The sequence below is a fragment of the Salmo salar genome, chromosome 18, assembly GCF_965601325.2.
Source record: "Salmo salar chromosome 18, fSalSal1, whole genome shotgun sequence".
Taxonomy (NCBI): Eukaryota; Metazoa; Chordata; class Actinopteri; order Salmoniformes; family Salmonidae; genus Salmo; species Salmo salar.
Genome location: NC_138308.1, coordinates 51635627 through 51657343, shown reverse-complemented (window position 1 = coordinate 51657343; position 21717 = coordinate 51635627). Strand labels below are relative to the sequence as shown.

General features: G+C 45.5%; 1 protein-coding gene across 1 annotated transcript in view; it reads right to left on the bottom strand.

The window, feature by feature from the left end:
* The window catches only part of LOC106592449 (ryanodine receptor 2-like), a 444540-nt gene extending 424504 nt beyond the window's left edge, over positions 1 to 20036 (bottom strand). The window contains exons 1-8 of the mRNA XM_082964547.1: positions 19896 to 20036; positions 19577 to 19698; positions 18911 to 18960; positions 17461 to 17521; positions 16376 to 16614; positions 15960 to 16041; positions 10212 to 10342; positions 9597 to 9724 (exon numbers count right to left, since the gene is read on the bottom strand). Coding sequence (XP_082820673.1) covers positions 9597 to 9724; positions 10212 to 10342; positions 15960 to 16041; positions 16376 to 16614; positions 17461 to 17521; positions 18911 to 18960; positions 19577 to 19698; positions 19896 to 20036 — 954 coding nt within the window. The remainder of the gene's footprint in view (positions 1 to 9596; positions 9725 to 10211; positions 10343 to 15959; positions 16042 to 16375; positions 16615 to 17460; positions 17522 to 18910; positions 18961 to 19576; positions 19699 to 19895) is intronic.
* Between the last annotated feature and the right edge of the window lie 1681 nt (positions 20037 to 21717).

Below are 21717 nucleotides of genomic sequence, written 5' to 3'. Positions count from 1 at the left end.
GTCTCCTGTTGTAAACCACCTGTTAGTAAACCACCAGTCTCCTGTTTATAAACCACCAGTCTCCTGTTAATAAACCACCAGTTAATAAACCACTTGTCTCCTGTTGTAAACCACCTGTTAGTAAACCACCAGTCTCCTGTTTATAAACCACCAGTCTCCTGTTAATAAACCACCAGTTAATAAACCACCAGTCTCCTGTTAGTAAACCACCAGTCTCCTGTTAATAAACCCCCAGTCTCCTGTTAACAAACCACCAGTCTCCTGTTAATAAACCACCAGTCTCCAGTTAGTAAACCACCAGTCTCCTGTTAATAAACCACCAGTCTCCTGTTAATAAACCACCAGTCTCCTGTTAATAAACCACCAGTCTCCTGTTAGTATAACATTAGTCTCCTGTTAGTATAACACCAGTCTCCTGTTAATAAACCACCAGTCTCCTGTTAATAAACCACCAGTCTCCTGTTAGTATAACACCAGTCTCCTGTTAATAAACCACCAGTCTCCTGTTAATAAAACACCAGTCTCCTGTTAATAAACCACCAGTCTCCTGTTAATAAACCACCAGTCTCCTGTTAGTATAACACTAGTCTCCTGTTAATAAACCACCAGTCTCCTGTTAATAAACCACCAGTCTCCTGTTAATAAACCACCAGTCTCCAGTTAGTAAACCACCAGTCTCCTGTTAATAAACCACCAGTCTCCTGTTAATAAACCACCAGTATCCTGTTAGTATAACACAAGTCTCCTGTTAATAAACCACCAGTCTCCAGTTAGTAAACCACCAGTCTCCTGTTAATAAACCACCAGTCTCCTGTTAGTAAACCACCAGTCTCCTGTTAATAAACCACCAGTCTCCTGTTAGTATAACACCAGTCTCCTGTTAATAAACCACCAGTCTCCTGTTAGTATAACACCAGTCTCCTGTTAATAAACCACCAGTCTCCTGTTAATAAACCACCAGTCTCCTGTTAATAAACCACCAGTCTCCTGTTAATAAACCACCAGTCTCCTGTTAATAAACCACCAGTTAATAAACCACCAGTCTCCTGTTAATAAACCACCAGTCTCCTGTTAGTAAACCACCTGTTAGTAAACCAACAGTCTCCTGTTTATAAACCACCAGTCTCCTGTTAATAAACCACCAGTTAATAAACCACCAGTCTCCTGTTAATAAACCACCAGTCTCCTGTTAGTAAACCACCAGTCTCCTGTTAATAAACCACCAGTCTCCTGTTAATAAACCACCAGTCTCCTGTTAATAAACCACCAGTCTCCTGTTAGTAAACCACCAGTCGCTTGTTAATAAACCACCAGTCTACTGTTAATAAACCACCAGTCTCCTGTTAGTAAACCACCAGTCTCCTGTTAGTAAACCACCAGTTAATAAACCACCAGTCTCCTGTTGTAAACCACCTGTTAGTAAACCACCAGTCTCCTGTTTATAAACCACCAGTCTCCTGTTAATAAACCACCAGTTAATAAACCACCAGTCTCCTGTTGTAAACCACCTGTTAGTAAACCACCAGTCTCCTGTTAATAAACCACCAGTCTCCTGTTAATAAACCAGCAGTCTCCTGTTAATAAACCACCAGTCTCCTGTTAGTATAACACCAGTCTCCTGTTAATAAACCACCAGTCTCCTGTTTATAAACCACCAGTCTCCTGTTAATAAACCACCAGTTAATAAACCACCAGTCTCCTGTTAATAAACCACCAGTCTCCTGTTAGTAAACCACCAGTCTCCTGTTAATAAACCACCAGTCTCCTGTTAGTAAACCACCAGTCCCTTGTTAATAAACCACCAGTCTACTGTTAATAAACCACCAGTCTCCTGTTAGTAAACCACCAGTCTCCTGTTAGTAAACCACCAGTTAATAAACCACCAGTCTCCTGTTGTAAACCACCTGTTAGTAAACCACCAGTCTCCTGTTTATAAACCACCAGTCTCCTGTTAATAAACCACCAGTTAATAAACCACCAGTCTCCTGTTGTAAACCACCTGTTAGTAAACCACCAGTCTCCTGTTTATAAACCACCAGTCTCCTGTTAATAAACCACCAGTCTCCTGTTAATAAACCACCAGTCTCCTGTTAGTAAACCACCAGTCTCCTGTTAATAAACCACCAGTCTCCTGTTAATAAACCACCAGTCTCCTGTTAGTAAACCACCAGTCGCTTGTTAATAAACCACCAGTCTACTGTTAATAAACCACCAGTCTCCTGTTAGTAAACCACCAGTCTCCTGTTAGTAAACCACCAGTTAATAAACCACCAGTCTCCTGTTGTAAACCACCTGTTAGTAAACCACCAGTCTCCTGTTAATAAACCACCAGTCTCCTGTTAATAAACCACCAGTTAATAAAACATCAGTCTCCTGTTAGTATAACACCAGTCTCCTGTTAATAAACCACCAGTCTCCTGTTAATAAACCACCAGTCTCCTGTTAATAAACCCCCAGTCTCCTGTTAATAAACCACCAGTCTCCTGTTAATAAACCACCAGTGTTCTGTTAATAAACCACCAGTCTCCTGTTAATAAACCACCAGTCTCCTGTTAATAAACCACCAGTTAATAAACCACCAGTCTCCTGTTAGTAAACCACCTGTTAGTAAACCACCAGTCTCCTGTTTATAAACCACCAGTCTCCTGTTAATAAACCACCAGTTAATAAACCACCAGTCTCCTGTTAATAAACCACCAGTCTCCTGTTAGTAAACCACCAGTCTCCTGTTAATAAACCACCAGTCTCCTGTTAATAAACCACCAGTCTCCTGTTAGTAAACCACCAGTCGCTTGTTAATAAACCACCAGTCTACTGTTAAGAAACCACCAGTCTCCTGTTAGTAAACCACCAGTCTCCTGTTAGTAAACCACCAGTTAATAAACCACCAGTCTCCTGTTGTAAACCACCTGTTAGTAAACCACCAGTCTCCTGTTTATAAACCACCAGTCTCCTGTTAATAAACCACCAGTTAATAAACCACCAGTCTCCTGTTGTAAACCACCTGTTAGTAAACCACCAGTCTCCTGTTTATAAACCACCAGTCTCCTGTTAATAAACCACCAGTTAATAAACCACCAGTCTCCTGTTAGTAAACCACCAGTCTCATGTTAATAAACCACCAGTCTCAAGTTAGTAAACCACCAGTCTCCTGTTAGTAAACCACCAGTCTCCTGTTAATAAACTACCAGTCTCCTGTTAATAAACCACCAGTCTCCAGTTAGTAAACCACCAGTCTCCTGTTAATAAACCACCAGTCTCCTGTTAATAAACCACCAGTCTCCTGTTAGTAAACCACCAGTCTCCTGTTAATAAACCACCAGTCTCCTGTTAATAAACCACCAGTCTCCTGTTAGTAAACCATCAGTCTCCTGTTAATAAACCACCAGTCTCCTGTTAATAAACCACCAGTCTCCTGTTAATAAACCACCAGTCTCCTGTTAATAAACCACCAGTTAATAAACCACCAGTCTCCTGTTAGTAAACCATCAGTCTCCTGTTAATAAACCCCCAGTCTCCTGTTAATAAACCACCAGTCTCCTGTTAATAAACCACCAGTCTCCAGTTAGTAAACAACCAGTCTCCTGTTAATAAACCACCAGTCTCCTGTTAATAAACCACCAGTTAATTAACCACCAGTCTCCTGTTAGTAAACCATCAGTCTCCTGTTAATAAACCCCCAGTCTCCTGTTAATAAACCACCAGTCTCCTGTTAATAAACCACCAGTCTCCTGTTAGTATAACACCAGTCTCCTGTTAATAAACCACCAGTCTCCTGTTAATAAACCACCAGTCTCCTGTTAATAAACCACCAGTCTCCTGTTAATAAACCACCAGTCTCCTGTTAGTATAACACTAGTCTCCTGTTAATAAACCACCAGTCTCCTGTTAATAAACCACCAGTCTCCTGTTAATAAACCACCAGTCTCCAGTTAGTAAACCACCAGTCTCCTGTTAATAAACCACCAGTCTCCTGTTAATAAACCACCAGTATCCTTTTAGTATAACACCAGTCTCCTGTTAATAAACCACCAGTCTCCAGTTAGTAAACCACCAGTCTCCTGTTAATAAACCACCAGTCTCCTGTTAATAAACCACCAGTCTCCTGTTAGTAAACCACCAGTCTCCTGTTAGTAAACCACCAGTTAATAAACCACCAGTCTCCTGTTGTAAACCACCTGTTAGTAAACCACCAGTCTCCTGTTTATAAACCACCAGTCTCCTGTTAATAAACCACCAGTTAATAAACCACCAGTCTCCTGTTGTAAACCACCTGTTGGTAAACCACCAGTCTCCTGTTAATAAACCACCAGTCTCCTGTTAATAAACCACCAGTCTCCTGTTAATAAACCAGCAGTCTCCTGTTAATAAACCACCAGTCTCCTGTTAGTATAACACCAGTCTCCTGTTAATAAACCACCAGTCTCCTGTTTATAAACCACCAGTCTCCTGTTAATAAACCACCAGTTAATAAACCACCAGTCTCCTGTTAATAAACCACCAGTCTCCTGTTAGTAAACCACCAGTCTCCTGTTAATAAACTACCAGTCTCCTGTTAATAAACCACCAGTCTCCAGTTAGTAAACCACCAGTCTCCTGTTAATAAACCACCAGTCTCCTGTTAATAAACCACCAGTCTCCTGTTAATAAACCACCAGTCTCCTGTTAATAAACCACCAGTCTCCTGTTAATAAACCACCAGTCTCCTGTTAGTAAACCATCAGTCTCCTGTTAATAAACCACCAGTCTCCTGTTAATAAACCACCAGTCTCCTGTTAATAAACCACCAGTCTCCTGTTAATAAACCACCAGTTAATAAACCACCAGTCTCCTGTTAGTAAACCATCAGTCTCCTGTTAATAAACCCCCAGTCTCCTGTTAATAAACCACCAGTCTCCTGTTAATAAACCACCAGTCTCCAGTTAGTAAACAACCAGTCTCCTGTTAATAAACCACCAGTCTCCTGTTAATAAACCACCAGTTAATTAACCACCAGTCTCCTGTTAGTAAACCATCAGTCTCCTGTTAATAAACCCCCAGTCTCCTGTTAATAAACCACCAGTCTCCTGTTAATAAACCACCAGTCTCCTGTTAGTATAACACCAGTCTCCTGTTAATAAACCACCAGTCTCCTGTTAATAAACCACCAGTCTCCTGTTAATAAACCACCAGTCTCCTGTTAATAAACCACCAGTCTCCTGTTAGTATAACACTAGTCTCCTGTTAATAAACCACCAGTCTCCTGTTAATAAACCACCAGTCTCCTGTTAATAAACCACCAGTCTCCAGTTAGTAAACCACCAGTCTCCTGTTAATAAACCACCAGTCTCCTGTTAATAAACCACCAGTATCCTTTTAGTATAACACCAGTCTCCTGTTAATAAACCACCAGTCTCCAGTTAGTAAACCACCAGTCTCCTGTTAATAAACCACCAGTCTCCTGTTAATAAACCACCAGTCTCCTGTTAGTAAACCACCAGTCTCCTGTTAGTAAACCACCAGTTAATAAACCACCAGTCTCCTGTTGTAAACCACCTGTTAGTAAACCACCAGTCTCCTGTTTATAAACCACCAGTCTCCTGTTAATAAACCACCAGTTAATAAACCACCAGTCTCCTGTTGTAAACCACCTGTTGGTAAACCACCAGTCTCCTGTTAATAAACCACCAGTCTCCTGTTAATAAACCACCAGTCTCCTGTTAATAAACCAGCAGTCTCCTGTTAATAAACCACCAGTCTCCTGTTAGTATAACACCAGTCTCCTGTTAATAAACCACCAGTCTCCTGTTTATAAACCACCAGTCTCCTGTTAATAAACCACCAGTTAATAAACCACCAGTCTCCTGTTAATAAACCACCAGTCTCCTGTTAGTAAACCACCAGTCTCCTGTTAATAAACCACCAGTCTCCTGTTAGTAAACCACCAGTCGCTTGTTAATAAACCACCAGGTCTACTGTTAATAAACCACCAGTCTCCTGTTAGTAAACCACCAGTCTCCTGTTAGTAAACCACCAGTTAATAAACCACCAGTCTCCTGTTGTAAACCACGTGTTAGTAAACCACCAGTCTCCTGTTTATAAACCACCAGTCACCTGTTAATAAACCACCAGTTAATAAACCACCAGTCTCCTGTTGTAAACCACCTGTTAGTAAACCACCAGTCTCCTGTTAATAAACCACCAGTCTCCTGTTAATAAACCACCAGTCTCCTGTTAATAAACCACCAGTCTCCTGTTAGTAAACCACCAGTCTCCTGTTAATAAACCACCAGTCTCCTGTTAATAAACCACCAGTCTCCTGTTAGTAAACCACCAGTCGCTTGTTAATAAACCACCAGTCTACTGTTAATAAACCACCAGTCTCCTGTTAGTAAACCACCAGTCTCCTGTTAGTAAACCACCAGTTAATAAACCACCAGTCTCCTGTTGTAAACCACCTGTTAGTAAACCACCAGTCTCCTGTTAATAAACCACCAGTCTCCTGTTAATAAACCACCAGTCTCCTGTTAGTATAACACCAGTCTCCTGTTAATAAACCACCAGTCTCCTGTTAATAAACCACCAGTCTCCTGTTAATAAACCACCAGTCTCCTGTTAATAAACCACCAGTCTCCTGTTAATAAACCACCAGTCTCCTGTTAATAAACCACCAGTCTCCTGTTAATAAACCACCAGTCTCCTGTTAATAAACCACCAGTTAATAAACCACCAGTCTCCTGTTAGTAAACCACATGTTAGTTTTCCACCAGTCTCCTGTTTATAAACCACCAGTCTCCTGTTAATAAACCACCAGTTAATAAACCACCAGTCTCCTGTTAATAAACCACCAGTCTCCTGTTAGTAAACCACCAGTCTCCTGTTAATAAACCACCAGTCTCCTGTTAATAAACCACCAGTCTCCTGTTAGTAAACCACCAGTCGCTTGTTAATAAACCACCAGTCTACTGTTAAGAAACCACCAGTCTCCTGTTAGTAAACCACCAGTCTCCTGTTAGTAAACCACCAGTTAATAAACCACCAGTCTCCTGTTGTAAACCACCTGTTAGTAAACCACCAGTCTCCTGTTTATAAACCACCAGTCTCCTGTTAATAAACCACCAGTTAATAAACCACCAGTCTCCTGTTGTAAACCACCTGTTAGTAAACCACCAGTCTCCTGTTTATAAACCACCAGTCTCCTGTTAATAAACCACCAGTTAATAAACCACCAGTCTCCTGTTAGTAAACCACCAGTCTCATGTTAATAAACCACCAGTCTCAAGTTAGTAAACCACCAGTCTCCTGTTAGTAAACCACCAGTCTCCTGTTAATAAACTACCAGTCTCCTGTTAATAAACCACCAGTCTCCAGTTAGTAAACCACCAGTCTCCTGTTAATAAACCACCAGTCTCCTGTTAATAAACCACCAGTCTCCTGTTAGTAAACCACCAGTCTCCTGTTAATAAACCACCAGTCTCCTGTTAATAAACCACCAGTCTCCTGTTAGTAAACCATCAGTCTCCTGTTAATAAACCACCAGTCTCCTGTTAATAAACCACCAGTCTCCTGTTAATAAACCACCAGTCTCCTGTTAATAAACCACCAGTTAATAAACCACCAGTCTCCTGTTAGTAAACCATCAGTCTCCTGTTAATAAACCCCCAGTCTCCTGTTAATAAACCACCAGTCTCCTGTTAATAAACCACCAGTCTCCAGTTAGTAAACAACCAGTCTCCTGTTAATAAACCACCAGTCTCCTGTTAATAAACCACCAGTTAATAAACCACCAGTCTCCTGTTAATAAACCACCAGTCTCCTGTTAGTAAACCACAAGTCTCCTGTTAATAAACCACCAGTCTCCTGTTAATAAACCACCAGTCTCCTGTTAATAAACCACCAGTCTCCTGTTAGTAAACCATCAGTCTCCTGTTAATAAACCCCCACTCTCCTGTTAATAAACCACCAGTCTCCTGTTAATAAACCACCAGTCTCCTGTTAGTATAACACCAGTCTCCTGTTAATAAACCACCAGTCTCCTGTTAATAAACCACCAGTCTCCTGTTAATAAACCACCAGTCTCCTGTTAATAAACCACCAGTCTCCTGTTAGTATAACACTAGTCTCCTGTTAATAAACCACCAGTCTCCTGTTAATAAACCACCAGTCTCCTGTTAATAAACCACCAGTCTCCAGTTAGTAAACCACCAGTCTCCTGTTAATAAACCACCAGTCTCCTGTTAATAAACCACCAGTATCCTTTTAGTATAACACCAGTCTCCTGTTAATAAACCACCAGTCTCCAGTTAGTAAACCACCAGTCTCCTGTTAATAAACCACCAGTCTCCTGTTAATAAACCACCAGTCTCCTGTTAGTATAACACCAGTCTCCTGTTAATAAACCACCAGTCTCCTGTTAATAAACCACCAGTCTCCTGTTAATAAACCACCAGTCTCCTGTTAATAAACCACCAGTCTCCTGTTAATAAACCACCAGTCTCCTGTTAATAAACCACCAGTCTCCTGTTAGTAAACCACCAGTCTCCTGTTAGTAAACCATCAGTCTCCTGTTAATAAACCCCCAGTCTCCTGTTAGTAAACCACCAGTCTCCTGTTAATAAACTACCAGTCTCCTGTTAATAAACCACCAGTCTCCAGTTAGTAAACCACCAGTCTCCTGTTAATAAACCACCAGTCTCCTGTTAATAAACCACCAGTCTCCTGTTAATAAACCACCAGTCTCCTGTTAGTAAACCACCAGTCTCCTGTTAGTAAACCATCAGTCTCCTGTTAATAAACCCCCAGTCTCCTGTTAGTAAACCACCAGTCTCCTGTTAATAAACTACCAGTCTCCTGTTAATAAACCACCAGTCTCCAGTTAGTAAACCACCAGTCTCCTGTTAATAAACCACCAGTCTCCTGTTAATAAACCACCAGTCTCCTGTTAATAAACCACCAGTTAATAAACCACCAGTCTCCTGTTAGTAAACCATCAGTCTCCTGTTAATAAACCCCCAGTCTCCTGTTAATAAACCACCAGTCTCCTGTTAATAAACCACCAGTCTCCAGTTAGTAAACCACCAGTCTCCTGTTATTAATAAACCACCAGTCTCCTGTTAATAAACCACCAGTTAATAAACCACCAGTCTCCTGTTAATAAACCACCAGTCTCCTGTTAGTAAACCACAAGTCTCCTGTTAATAAACCACCAGTCTCCTGTTAATAAACCACCAGTCCCTGCCCCGTCCCGTGTAACCTCAGCCCGAACCCCCAGTCTCCTGTTAGTAAACCACCAGTCTCCTGTTAATAAACCACCAGTCTCCTGTTTAACCCCGTCCCGAGAACCACCAGTCTCCTGCCCCGTCCCCCCCGTCTCCGAATAAACCACCAGTCTCCTGTTAATAAACCACCAGTTAATAAACCACCAGTCAGTCTCCTGTTAGTAAATCATCAGTCTCCTGTTAATAAACCACCAGTCTCCTGTTAACAAACCACCTGTTAATAAACCACCAGTCTCCTGTTAATAAACCACCAGTCTCCTGTTAACAAACCACCTGTTAATAAACCACCAGTCTCCTGATAATAAACCACCAGTCTCCTGTTAGTAAACCAGTCTCTACCTCCATAACGTGAGGCATCTGTGTGTAGTGCAGGCCTGACTCAGCCAGATCCATGATCTCCTCCAGAGACTTCTCCAGGGACGGGATGACTGGACACATCTCTCCTACCTGGGAGGGCAGGTCTAGAGCTGGGGTAGCAGCAGGGAAGAGAGGAGAGAGAGTGGGAAATGGAGATAGGGAGGAAAAGAGAGGTAGAGAGAGATAAAAAAAGAGAGGGTGGAGGGAGAGAGAGAAAGGGTGGAGGGAGAGAGACAGATAGAGGGTGAAGGGAGAGAGGGTAGAGGAGAGAGGGTAGAGGGAGAAAGAGAGAGAGTGCGAGAGAGAGAGAGGGGGGTGGAGAAGTGGAGGGAGAGATAAAGAGAGAGGGTGGAGGGAGAGAGAGAGAGAGGGTGGAGGGAGAGATAAAGAGAGGGTGGGAGAGAGAGATAAAGAGAGAGGGAGAGAGAGAGTAAGCGATAGAGAGATAAAAGGTGATAGTGAGAGAGACATAAAGACTGTATGCAGTCATTCCACATTTCAGTTTGTAACATTTATGCCGAGCTTCTCTCTATCTCTCCATCCAAACCGATCCTGTCTTTGATTCTAAAACACTTGAAGGACAGTTTGCAACTGTACCTGTTCTGTCCTGGGAGCCCTTGGTAATATAGATGGAGTAGTTGTTGAACTTGTTGAGCTCAGGTTCCAGGAAGGCCACAGGGAACGCCCCCGAGAACGCTGCAAGACATTCACCTAGGGCTGGACGCTGCCTGCAGGAGGAAGAGGAGGAGGAAGGGGGAGGAAGAGGGGGAGGAGGAGGGAGGAAGAGGAGGAGGAAGGGGGAGGAAGGAGGAGGAAGAGGAGGAAGGGGCAGAAGGAGAAGGAGGAGGTAGGGGGAGGAAGGAGGAAGCGGTGGAAGGGGCAGGAGGAGAAGGAGAAGGTAGGGAGCGGAAGGAGGAAGCGGAGGAGGAGGAGGAAGGGGCAGGAGGAGAAGGAGGAGGTAGGGGGAGGAAGGAGGAAGCGGAGGAAGGGGCAGGAGGAGGTAGGGAGAGGAAGGAGGAAGCAGAGGAGGAGGAGGAAGGGGCAGGAGGAGAAAGAAGAGGTAGGGGGAGGGAGGAGGAGGAGGAGGAAAAGTGAGGGACAGCTCATGTTCAGGAAAACATAACCTAGAGTCTGAATAACTGGCTTAACTAACCCAGTCACATCCTTTTACTAGACTTAATGCAATATTAAAATGAGCCACAAAACAAATTATGTTTGTTGTAAATGCATGAAATGTGGTGTCAACATAGTCTGTACAAGGTGCTAGACAGGACACATTGACATGTGGTGTCAGCATAGTCAGTACAAGGTTGTTACGTTCCCCAGTTTCTGTGTTGTGGTTTGTGTATTCGTACGCGTGTGTGTTTTAGGAAAATAGCTTCCTGGAATCCCCCAAGCAGCTGATTGGTCGACTCCCATGGCAAATTGGAGCTGACCCCGCCCTCTCGTCAGAAACAGCTGTCTTCAATTACAGACTCCTCCTGAAGCGATATAAACCAGTGATCTGTTGCTCAGGAGGGAGATGATTTCTGAGAGAATAGAGCTGAGGGTGATAGCCTGTGTTGGTTGTGTCTTAGAGAGAGAGAGAGAGAGCTTCTTGGTATGTTCCTGTGTGTTCGTTTATTGGTCTGTATAATCGTTGTGAAGTATTTTTGTAGCGGTCCTGAGGAGGTATGTTTATGTCAAAGAGGACTGTTTTGATTATTGAACGATTTGTATTCTGTTTTTGTTCCCCGGGGGGGGAAGGCACCTGGGGAGTGCTTAGGCAAGAGGCCTGCAGGCATACATAACCCGTAGTAGTTTACTGTCTATGCACACTAGGTAAGCCCTGGGCGGACCACCCCCTGTATTTTTGTTAGTACACCAGGCGGTGCTAAGTTAGGTCAGTAGTGGGTAGGTCACCAGGCCTAAGTTAGGTCAGTAGTGGGTAGGCAGGTAAGGTAGGAGAGGGGGCTTTGGTATTTACTTTCTTTGCTTTGGTTCCGTCCAGCCCCTTTTCCCAAAAATTACCGTGTGACGGAATAAATTCCTTGTAAACGGTGATTCTCTGCCTTTTGTCGTCCTTACTCGCACCTACGGCCCATACCTCTTTACCTCCACCTACGGCCCATACCTCTTTACCTCCACCTACGGCCCATACCTCTTTACCCCCACCTACGGTCCATACCTCTTTACCTCCACCACATACCTCTTTACCTCCACCTACGGCCCATACCTCTTTACCTCCACCTACGGTCCCATACCTCTTTACCTCCACCTACGGTCCCATACCTCTTTACCTCCACCTACGGTCCCATACCTCTTTACCTCCACCTACGGTCCCATACCTCTTTACCTCCACCTACGGTCCCATACCTCTTTACCTCCACCTACGGCCCCATACCTCTTTACCTCCACCTACGGTCCCATACCTCTTTACCTCCACCTACGGTCCCATACCTCTTTACCTCCACCTCTTTACCTCCACCTACGGCCCATACCTTTTTACCTTACCCCATACCTCTTTACCACCACAGAGTTGAGCTGTAGCAGGGTGTGGTGTTCCCTCTTCGTAACAAAGGTTCTCGACAGGACACATTGACATTTTTAGATTGTCATTATCTATCATACTTCCAGTGTCAAAGTAGGGATTTTGAGAAAATGTGAAAAACCATTCAAATGACCTCAGCACATTACATGTCACGTGAATGTTTATTGGTCAGTAGCGGCCATGTTGTTTGACATGCTAGCCTGGTAAAACAGAATTTGTGAGAGCTTGGTCCATAGATACCGTATATCAAAGTGTTGTACAGATCAGTCATTCAGAGGCAGAGGAGTCAATTCTAAATGGTGGACCTTAAAGTAGCCACCACTATTTTGATGTAATTTCCTGTCCAAGAGAGGAAATGCATATTTAGGTTCCACCTCAGAAGAATGATGAAGGCTACTTATATACAGTACAAGTCAAATGTTTGGACACACCTACTCATTCAAGGGTTTTTCTTAATTTTCTACATTGTCAAATAATAGTGGAGACATCAAAACTATGAAATAACACATATGGAATCATGTAGTAACCAAAAAAGTGTTAAAACTTCAGGATCGGTGTCCCGTCCGCGGATGGTTCGGCTAATGTGATTAGCATGAGGTAGTAAGAAACAAAAAAAATCCCGGGGCACAGACATCCATTTGCTCACATTGTATATAGACTTATTTTTCTACTATATTATTGACTGTATGTTTGTTTTACTCCATGTGTAACTCTGTGTTGTATGTTGTCGAACTGCTTTGCTTTATCTTGGCCAGGTCGCAATTGTAAATGAGAACTTGTTCTCAACTTGCCTACCTGGTTACATAAAGGTGAAATTAAAAAAAATATATATCTGGTGTCCCTCACGACGCCATGGACCCACGACGCCAGGACAGCGGAGTCAATCACCACCTTCCGGAGACACCTGAAACCCCACCTCTTTAAGGAATACCTGGGATAGGATTAAGTAATCCTTCTAACCCCCCCCCCCCCCCCCCCCCCCCCCCAAAAGATATAGATGTACTATTGTAAAGTGGTTGTTCCACTGGATATCATAAGGTGAATGCACCAATTTGTAAGTCGCTCTGGATAAGAGCGTCTGCTAAATGACGTAAATGTAAATGTAATATGGGCAGAAAGCTTAATTTACAGTAGCTATTACAGTGAAAGAATACCATGCTATTGTTTGAGGGGAATGCACAGTTACGAACTTGAAAATGTATTAATAAACCAATTAGGCACATTTGGGCAGTCTTGATACAACATTTTAAACAGAAATGCAATGATTCATTGGATCTGTCTAAAACTTTGGACATACACTGCTGCCATCTAGTGGCCAAAGTCTAAATTGCACCTGCGCTAGAATAATACATTATGCCCTTTTTCTTGCATTTGAAAGACGATGGTACAAAAAAAAAATCTTTGTATTATCTTTTACCAAATCTAATGTGTTATATTCTCCTACATTCATTTCTAATTTCCACAAACATCAAAGTGTTTCCTTTTAAATGGTACCAAGAATATGCATATCTTTGCTTCAGGGTCTGAGCTACAGGCAGTTCGATTTGGGTATGTCATTTTAGGAGAAAATTGAAAAAAAGGGGCGGATCCTTAAGACGTTTTTAAACAAATCAAAATATATTTTATATTTGAGATTCTTCAAAGCAGCCACCCTTTGCCTTTGACAGCTTTGCTCACTCTCTCAACCAGTAAATATGAAGAAAAACCCTTGAATGAGTAGGTGTCCAAACTTTTGACTGCTACTGTATATTCACCAATTGTGTGTGTGAATTTCCACGTGGTGTTGATAAATATTAACATATAGTTCACTGACAGCTGTCAGTGTAGCTAGCGCGCTAACCTTATCTAGCGCGCTAACCTTATCTAGCGCGCTAACCTTATCTAGTTACTTCATGTTATCGGTTGTTACTGAGGTTTGTTACAACACCGTATTCAACAGATTATCCAGCTGGATCTATGGCTGGTTCTGGTTCTGAATGTGTCATAAGCATTGGTTTAGAGAACCCCCCCCCCCCCCAGATGGAATCCAATGGCCTGTCTTGTTATGTCCAAAGTTCTGGTATTGAGGCTGTGAATCAACCATAGAAATAGTTAGAAAGAATAACTTTTTGGTTCCTTAGCTGTTTGGCTCCTTGGCTGTTTGGCTCCATGGCTGTATGGCTCCTTGGCTGTTTGGGTCCAAGGCTGTATGGCTGTTTGGCTCTGTAGCTGTTTGGCTGTATGATTCCATTGCTGTATGGCTCCTTGGCTGTTTGGCTGTATGATCCATTGCTGTATGGCTCCATGGCTGTATGGGTCCACGGCTGTATGGCTCCATGGCTGTATGGTTCCATGGCAGTTTGGGTCCATGGCGGTTTGGGTCCATGGTGGTATGGGTCCATGGCTGTATGGGTCCAAGGCTGTATGGCTGTTTGGCTCTGTAGCTGTTTGGCTGTATGATTCCATTGCTGTATGGCTCCTTGGCTGTATGATCCATGGCTGTATGGCTCCATGGCTGTATGGCTCCATGGCTGTATGGCTCCATGGCTGTATGGGTCCACGGCTGTATGGGTCCACGGCTGTATGGCTCCATGGCAGTTTGGGTCCATGGCGGTTTGGGTCCATGGTGGTATGGGTCCATGGCTGTATGGCTCCAAGGCTGTTTGGGTCCAAGGCTGTTTGGGTCCAAGGCTGTATGGCTGTTTGGCTCTGTAGCTGTTTGGCTGTATGATGCCATTGCTGTATGGCTCCTTGGCTGTTTGGCTGTATGATCCATTGCTGTATGGCTCCATGGCTGTATGGCTCCATGGCTGTATGGCTCCATGGCTGTATGGGTCCATGGCTGTATGGCTCCATGGCTGTATGGTTCCATGGCTGTATGGCTCCATTGCTGTATGGCTCCATGGCTGTATGGGTCCATGGCTGTATGGCTCCATGGCTGTATGGTTCCATGGCTGTATGGTTCCATGGCTGTATGGTTCCATGGCAGTTTGGGTCCACGGCTGTATGGGTCCACGGCTGTTTGGGTCCACGGCTGTATGGCTCCACGTCTGTATTGGTCCATGGCTGTTTTGCTCTGTAGCTGTTTGGGTCCATGGCTGTATGAATCCATGGCTGTATTGGTCAATGGCTGTTTTGCTCTGTAGCTGTTTGGGTCCATGGCTGTTTGGCTCCATGGCTGTTTGGCTGTTTGGGTCCATGGCTGTTTGGGTCCATGGCTTTTTGGCTCCATGGCTGTTTGGCTCCATGGCTGTTTGGCTGTTTGGCTCCGTGGCTGTATGGGTCCATGGCTGTTTGGCTCCATGGCTGTATGGGTCCATGGCTGTATGGGTCCATGGCTGTTTGGCTCCATGGCTGTTTGGCTCCATGGCTCCCAGCTCCCACCCAGCTTCTCTGCTTGAACCCCTAATTAAATACAATAGAGTCTCACCCAGCTTCTCTGCTTGAACCCCTAATTAAATACAAAAGGGTTTCACCCAGCTTCTCTACTTGAACCCCTAATTAAATACAATAGGGTCTCACTCAGCTTCTCTGCTTGAACCCCAAATTAAATACAATAGGGTTTCACCCAGCTTCTCTGCTTGAACCCCTAATTAAATACAAAAGGGTTTCACCCAGCTTCTCTGCTTGAACCCCTAATTAAATACAATAGGGTCTCACCCAGCTTCTCTGCTTGAACCCCTAATTATACATTTCTGTTATGGACATGAATGGCCTAGCTGGTTGGATGATATAATTTTAATCCATTTCAACCAGTTTTGCCAGCTGATCAGTTCCAAGACACCCTATCTTCCCTCTTAATCATCATATTCACATTTAATTCATTTTGACGTTACCTTTCTACATAGATGCTGTTGTTGGTACCAAGACTATACAGGCTGTTGAGTATCCTATAACACGACACCTGGACATCATCCACTGTGAAGACAACAAGGGAAGTCAATTTACACAGAGGACCTACAGGTTGACCATTACAGGACGCTATAGTTGGACTACAATAAGACATTAGGGGTTCAAAAAGGCCTTCACTTATTTGTTGGTCCTTTTAATAAACCAGCTATACATAAAACCTTTTTAAATGAACAATGCCTAATGAGGGCTTGTCTCATGTGTGAGATACAGGGAAATGCATTTTCATCATTGGCCAATAGGTGGTGCTACAAGCTCTCGTCAGGTTTTTGGTGGAATTGCCCTTTATCAGGTTTTGTTCAGCAAAAACAAATGATATGCTGGTATCCACTGGTATGCGTACATATGAGGTCTTCCCCAAAGAGGTTCTGTCCGATGTGTTCGAACAGGGAGGAGAGGACAGGGAGCAGGGCTACGCTGGTGTAGTTGATGATCTGAGTTACTCCTTTGGGCTGGGAGTGACTGTGAGTGAACTGGCCCTGTTTCAGGTTCTCTAAAGTCTTCTCCAAGTCCTCCGCTGCGTTGTCGAAGAACGCCCTCAACGCCGCCTTCACCATCTCCAGACCCGTCTTCATCACCGTCCTGGAGAACAGATGCAGATTATATTACGATCAGTTGGATAGAGCGTGGCTGCTGGTACCGACCAGGATTGTGGGGGTTCGAATCCCGGGGCCACCCGTACTTAAAATGTATGCACAGACACACACACACACACACACATACACACACACACACACACACACATACACACAAATGACTGTAGGTGGTTTAGAATAAAAGTGTCTGCTTAATGGCACAGATTATTATGAATGTAGATACCAAAGCAAACATTAACTCACAATCACACCATCTCAAAGGCACAGGTTGTGGGGATGCAGACAACATGTTAAGAGATGGCTGGATTCTCACAGTACACACACCTGTGCTAGATTATAAATCCAGTGGGTAATGGTGAAACTAACATGTTAAGAGATGGCTGGATTCTTACAGTATCGGGGCTAGATTATAAATCCAGTGGGTAATGGTGAAACAAACATGTTGAGAGATGGCTGGATTCTCACAGTATCGGGGCTAGATTATAAATCCAGTGGGTAATGGTGAAACAACATGTTGAGAGATGGCTGGATTCTTACAGTATCGGGGCTAGATTATAAATCCAGTGGGTAATGGTGAAACAAACATGTTGAGAGATGGCTGGATTCTCACAGTATCGGGGCTAGATTATAAATCCAGTGGGTAATGGTGAAACAACATGTTGAGAGATGGCTGGATTCTTACAGTATCGGGGCTAGATTATAAATCCAGTGGGTAATGGTGAAACAAACATGTTGAGAAAACAACTTTGAACACATCATGGCATCAGCTAATGGGGATCCAAACAACCTCAATATGACTTCCATATGAATAGGGTTCATAAAGGTCACTCACCTGGCGTCCAGTGTCTGGCCTAGTATGTGAAGACAGTTGACTATGGAGGTAGCATGGCTTCCTGTGTGTAGACATGAGGCAGTGTTACAACATGAGTAGTACTGTAGCACTACGGCATATAGACGAGCTGAGACATACATCAATACAGAACCACAGATTCCAGTGTAGAGCTGAGACATGCATCAATACAGAACCCACAGAGTCCAGTGTAGAGCTGAGACATGCATCGATACAGAACCCACAGGGTCCAGTGTAGAGCTGAGACATGCATCAATACAGAACCCACAGAGTCCAGTGTAGAGCTGAGACATGCATCAATACAGAACCCACAGAGTCCAGTGTAGAGCTGAGACATGCATCGATACAGAACCCACAGGGTCCAGTGTAGAGCTGAGACATGCATCAATACAGAACCCACAGGGTCCAGTGTAGAGCTGAGACATGCATCGATACAGAACCACAGGGTCCAGTGTACTGCTACTACTTAAGACCACACTCATGTAGGTTTAGATGGACAGATCACACACTGGGGACCAAGAGCTGGAGCTGGGAACAGGGGTAGGAGCTGGGGACCAGGGGTAGGAGCTGGGGACCAGGGGTAGGAGCTGGGGACCAGGGGTGGGAGCTGGGACCAGGGGTAGGAGCTGGGGACCAGGGGTAGGAGCTGGGGACCAGGGGTAGGAGCTGGGACCAGGGGTAGGAGCTGGGGACCAGGGGTAGGAGCTGGGACCAGGGGTAGGAGCTGGAGACCAGGGGTAGGAGCTGGGGACCAGGGGTAGGAGCTGGGACCAGGGGTAGGAGCTAGACCAGGGGTAGGAGCTGGGGACCAGGGGTAGGAGCTGGGGGCTAGGGGTAGGAGCTGGGGACCAGGGGTAGGAGCTGGGGACCAGGGGTAGGTGCTGGGAACAGGGGTAGGAGCTGGGACCAGGGGTAGGAGCTGGGGACCAGGGGTAGGAGCTGGGACCAGGGGTAGGACCTGGGGACCAAGGGTAGGAGCTGGGGACCAGGGGTAGGAGCTGGGACCAGGGGTAGGAGCTGGGGGCCAGGGGTAGGAGCTGGGGACCAGGGGTAGAGGCTGGGGACAGGGGTAGGAGCTGGGACCAGGGGTAGGAGCTGGGGACCAGGGGTAGGAGCTGGGGACCAGGGGTAGGAACTGGGGACCAGGGGTAGGAACTGGGGACCAGAGGTAGGAGCTGGGGACAGGGGTAGGACCTGGGACCAGGGGTAGGAGCTGGGATCAGGGGTAGGAAACAGGGGTCGAAGCTTGGGACATGGGCATTAGACCCAGCATTACACTATAGGGTCTGTCCCAAATGGCATCCTATTCCCTTTATAGTGCATAGGGATCTGGTCAAATGTAGTGCAATATATAGGGAATAGGGAGCCATTTGGGACACAAATCCAAATGTCTACACTATCCTTAGAAGCGCACTCTTCACAGCCTTCTTACCAAACAATGATATCCTATGTCTGACAAGAAGTCCCAGTTTGCAGAACAGACTGAAGAGGAGATGAAGAAAATGTAGCAGGAAAGAGGAGAAACAAAGACAGAGATAATCAAGTGACGCAACTTGAAGAAGAAGAACAGTCTGCTTTGCTAGAGTGAGATTTACACATCTACAGAGCTACAGTCCAGGGTTTCAAAACAACACTGTCAGGACCAGAGCTACAGTCCAGGGTATCAAACAACACTGTCAGGACTAGAGCTACAGTCCATGGTTTCAAACAACACTGTGTCAGGACCAGAGCTACAGTCCAGGGTTTCAAACAACACTGTGTCAGGACCAGAGCTACAGTCCAGGGTTACAAACAACACTGTCAGGACCAGAGCTACAGTCCAGGGTTTCAAACAACACTGTGTCAGGACCAGAGCTACAGTCCAGGGTTTCAAAACAACACTGTGCTCCTGGCAGCCCAAAGGGGGAACCAGCTTCCCTCTGAAACTAAGACAACAGAGTCCCTTCCCCATCTTCTGAAAACATCTGAAACCCGACCTCTTCAAAGAGTAGGTTAAACAATCCCACAGCACTATTCCATTCCATGTATTAATATTCTCATTGTACTACAGAGACTGAAGCGATGTACTGAACATGCAACTCTAAGTGTAATCCCTCACCTTGTCACCATCTCCTTCTCCTTATTGGAGGCGTGGCCCCCGCTGCTGATTGGTCGGATGGCCGTGGACAGGAAGTAGAGGCGGTGATTCTTGAAGTACTGGTCGACCAATGGCAGGACCACCTAAGGGAGCCCAACGTTCCATTAGTCTCACGGGTCAGACAAATAGTTCATCAGGTGAACGTGAAAGATTTTAGCTTCTCAGAGAGACTAAGGCCATCTCCTGTACTATAACCAATGAGTCTGTGTTGCTGGCTAGCTCATCTCATGATTGGACCTTGTCGTTGCCTGGTGTTGTCCTGGCCTGGGTGTTATTGTACAAGGCCCTGCTGCTTGTCACTGTTGAGTCGATGGTAAACACAGCTTTTCTCTGAGCTAATTTCAACTGTCACACAAGCAGCCTGGCTGGCTATTCCCTGCACCAGACCTATAATCAGACTTGGTCTGTGGTTATAATGCATCCCAAATGGCACCCTGGTCTAGTAGTGTACTATATAGGGAATAGGGCTCTGGTCTAAAGTAGTGCCCTATGTAGGGAATAGGAGCCAGGATGTGTTTCATCACTGTGGTCCTCTCTGCTAAATGATAGAAAATCAGGATAAAATGATGTTTCACTATTCAAGTAGAGCTACAGAACACTGAGCTCCAACAGTATTGGCACAGTGACACATATTTAGTTGTTTTGGCTCTGTATTTGTCACGCCCTGACCTGAGAGAGACGTTTTATTTCCTCTATTTTGGTTAGGTCAGGCTGTGATGTGGGGTGGGCATTCTATGTCATTATATTTATTTGTTTTGGCCGAGTATGGTTCCTAATCAGAGGCAGCTGTCTATCGTTGTCTCTGATTGGGAATCATACTTAGGCAGCCTTTTCCCCCACCTGTGTTTGTGGGTAATTATTATTTCTGTGAGTGTTTTGTGTGCGCCACAGTTGCGTCACCGTTCATTTCTGTTTATCCTGTTTATTGTTTTGTTCGTTTTCACTTCAAAATAAAGGATGTGGAATTACCAGCACGCTGCGCCTTGGCTTATCTATGACAGGGAGTTCGAGGACAGTGAACGTGACACAATTACCCACCAAAAGAAAGCCAAGCAGCGTGCCCAGGAGGAGCAGGGATCCTGGGCTAGGGAGAAGAGAGAGTGGAGGACGTCCTGGACCTGGGAGGAGGTAATGGTAGGGGACAAGACCCTGCCATGGAAGCAGGTGGAGACAGCGCAAGCGGAACGGTGATGCTATGAGGAGCTAGCCCAACAACGGAAGCCCGAGAGGCATCCCCCCACACGGGGAGATTGGCTAAGTCAGGGTTCAGACCTGAGCCAACTCCCCGTGCTTACCGTGGGGAAAGTAGGACTGGTCAGGCACAGTGTTTTATGCGGTGAGTCGCACTGTGTCGCCAGTGCGCCTGCATAGCCAAGTTCGTCCTGTGCCCGCGCCCCACACTTCCCGGGCTAAAGTAAGCGTCCAGCCAGGACGTGTTGTGCCAGCCCTAAGCTCCAGACCTCCAGTGCGCCTCCACGGCCTAGAATACCCTGTGCCCGCTCTGCGCACCCAGTCTCTAGTGCGTCTCCCCAGTCCGGTGAGACCTGTTCCGGCTCCACGTAAGAAGCCTCCAGTGATGATCCATTGTCCAAAGCCTCCAGTGATGATCCATGGCCCGGAGCCTGTAGGGATGATCCATGGTGCGAAGCCTCCAGTGATGATCCATAGTGCAGAGCCTGTAGTGACGGTCCCCAGTCCAGAACCTCCTGAGACGGACTGCGGCCATGAATCCAGCCAGAGTCTTCGGGGGCGGCCGGCAGTCCAGAGTCTCCAGCGGCGACCGGCAGTCCAGAGCCTCCGGCGATGATCCTCGGTCTAGTCCCTCCGGCGACACAGAAGCGGGCGGAGTGGGGGCTACGCCCCGAACCGGAGCCGCCACCATGGGTAGATGCCCACCCGGACCCTCCCCTATAGGTTCAGGTTTGCGGCCGGGAGTCCGCACCTTTGGGGGGGGGGGGGGTACTCTCACACCCTGACCTGAGAGGGATGTTTTATTTCCTCTATTTTGGTTAGGTCAGGGTGTGATGTGGGGTGGGCATTCTATGTCATGTATTTCTTTGTGTTTGGCCGAGTATGGTTCCTAATCAGAGGCAGCTGTCTAT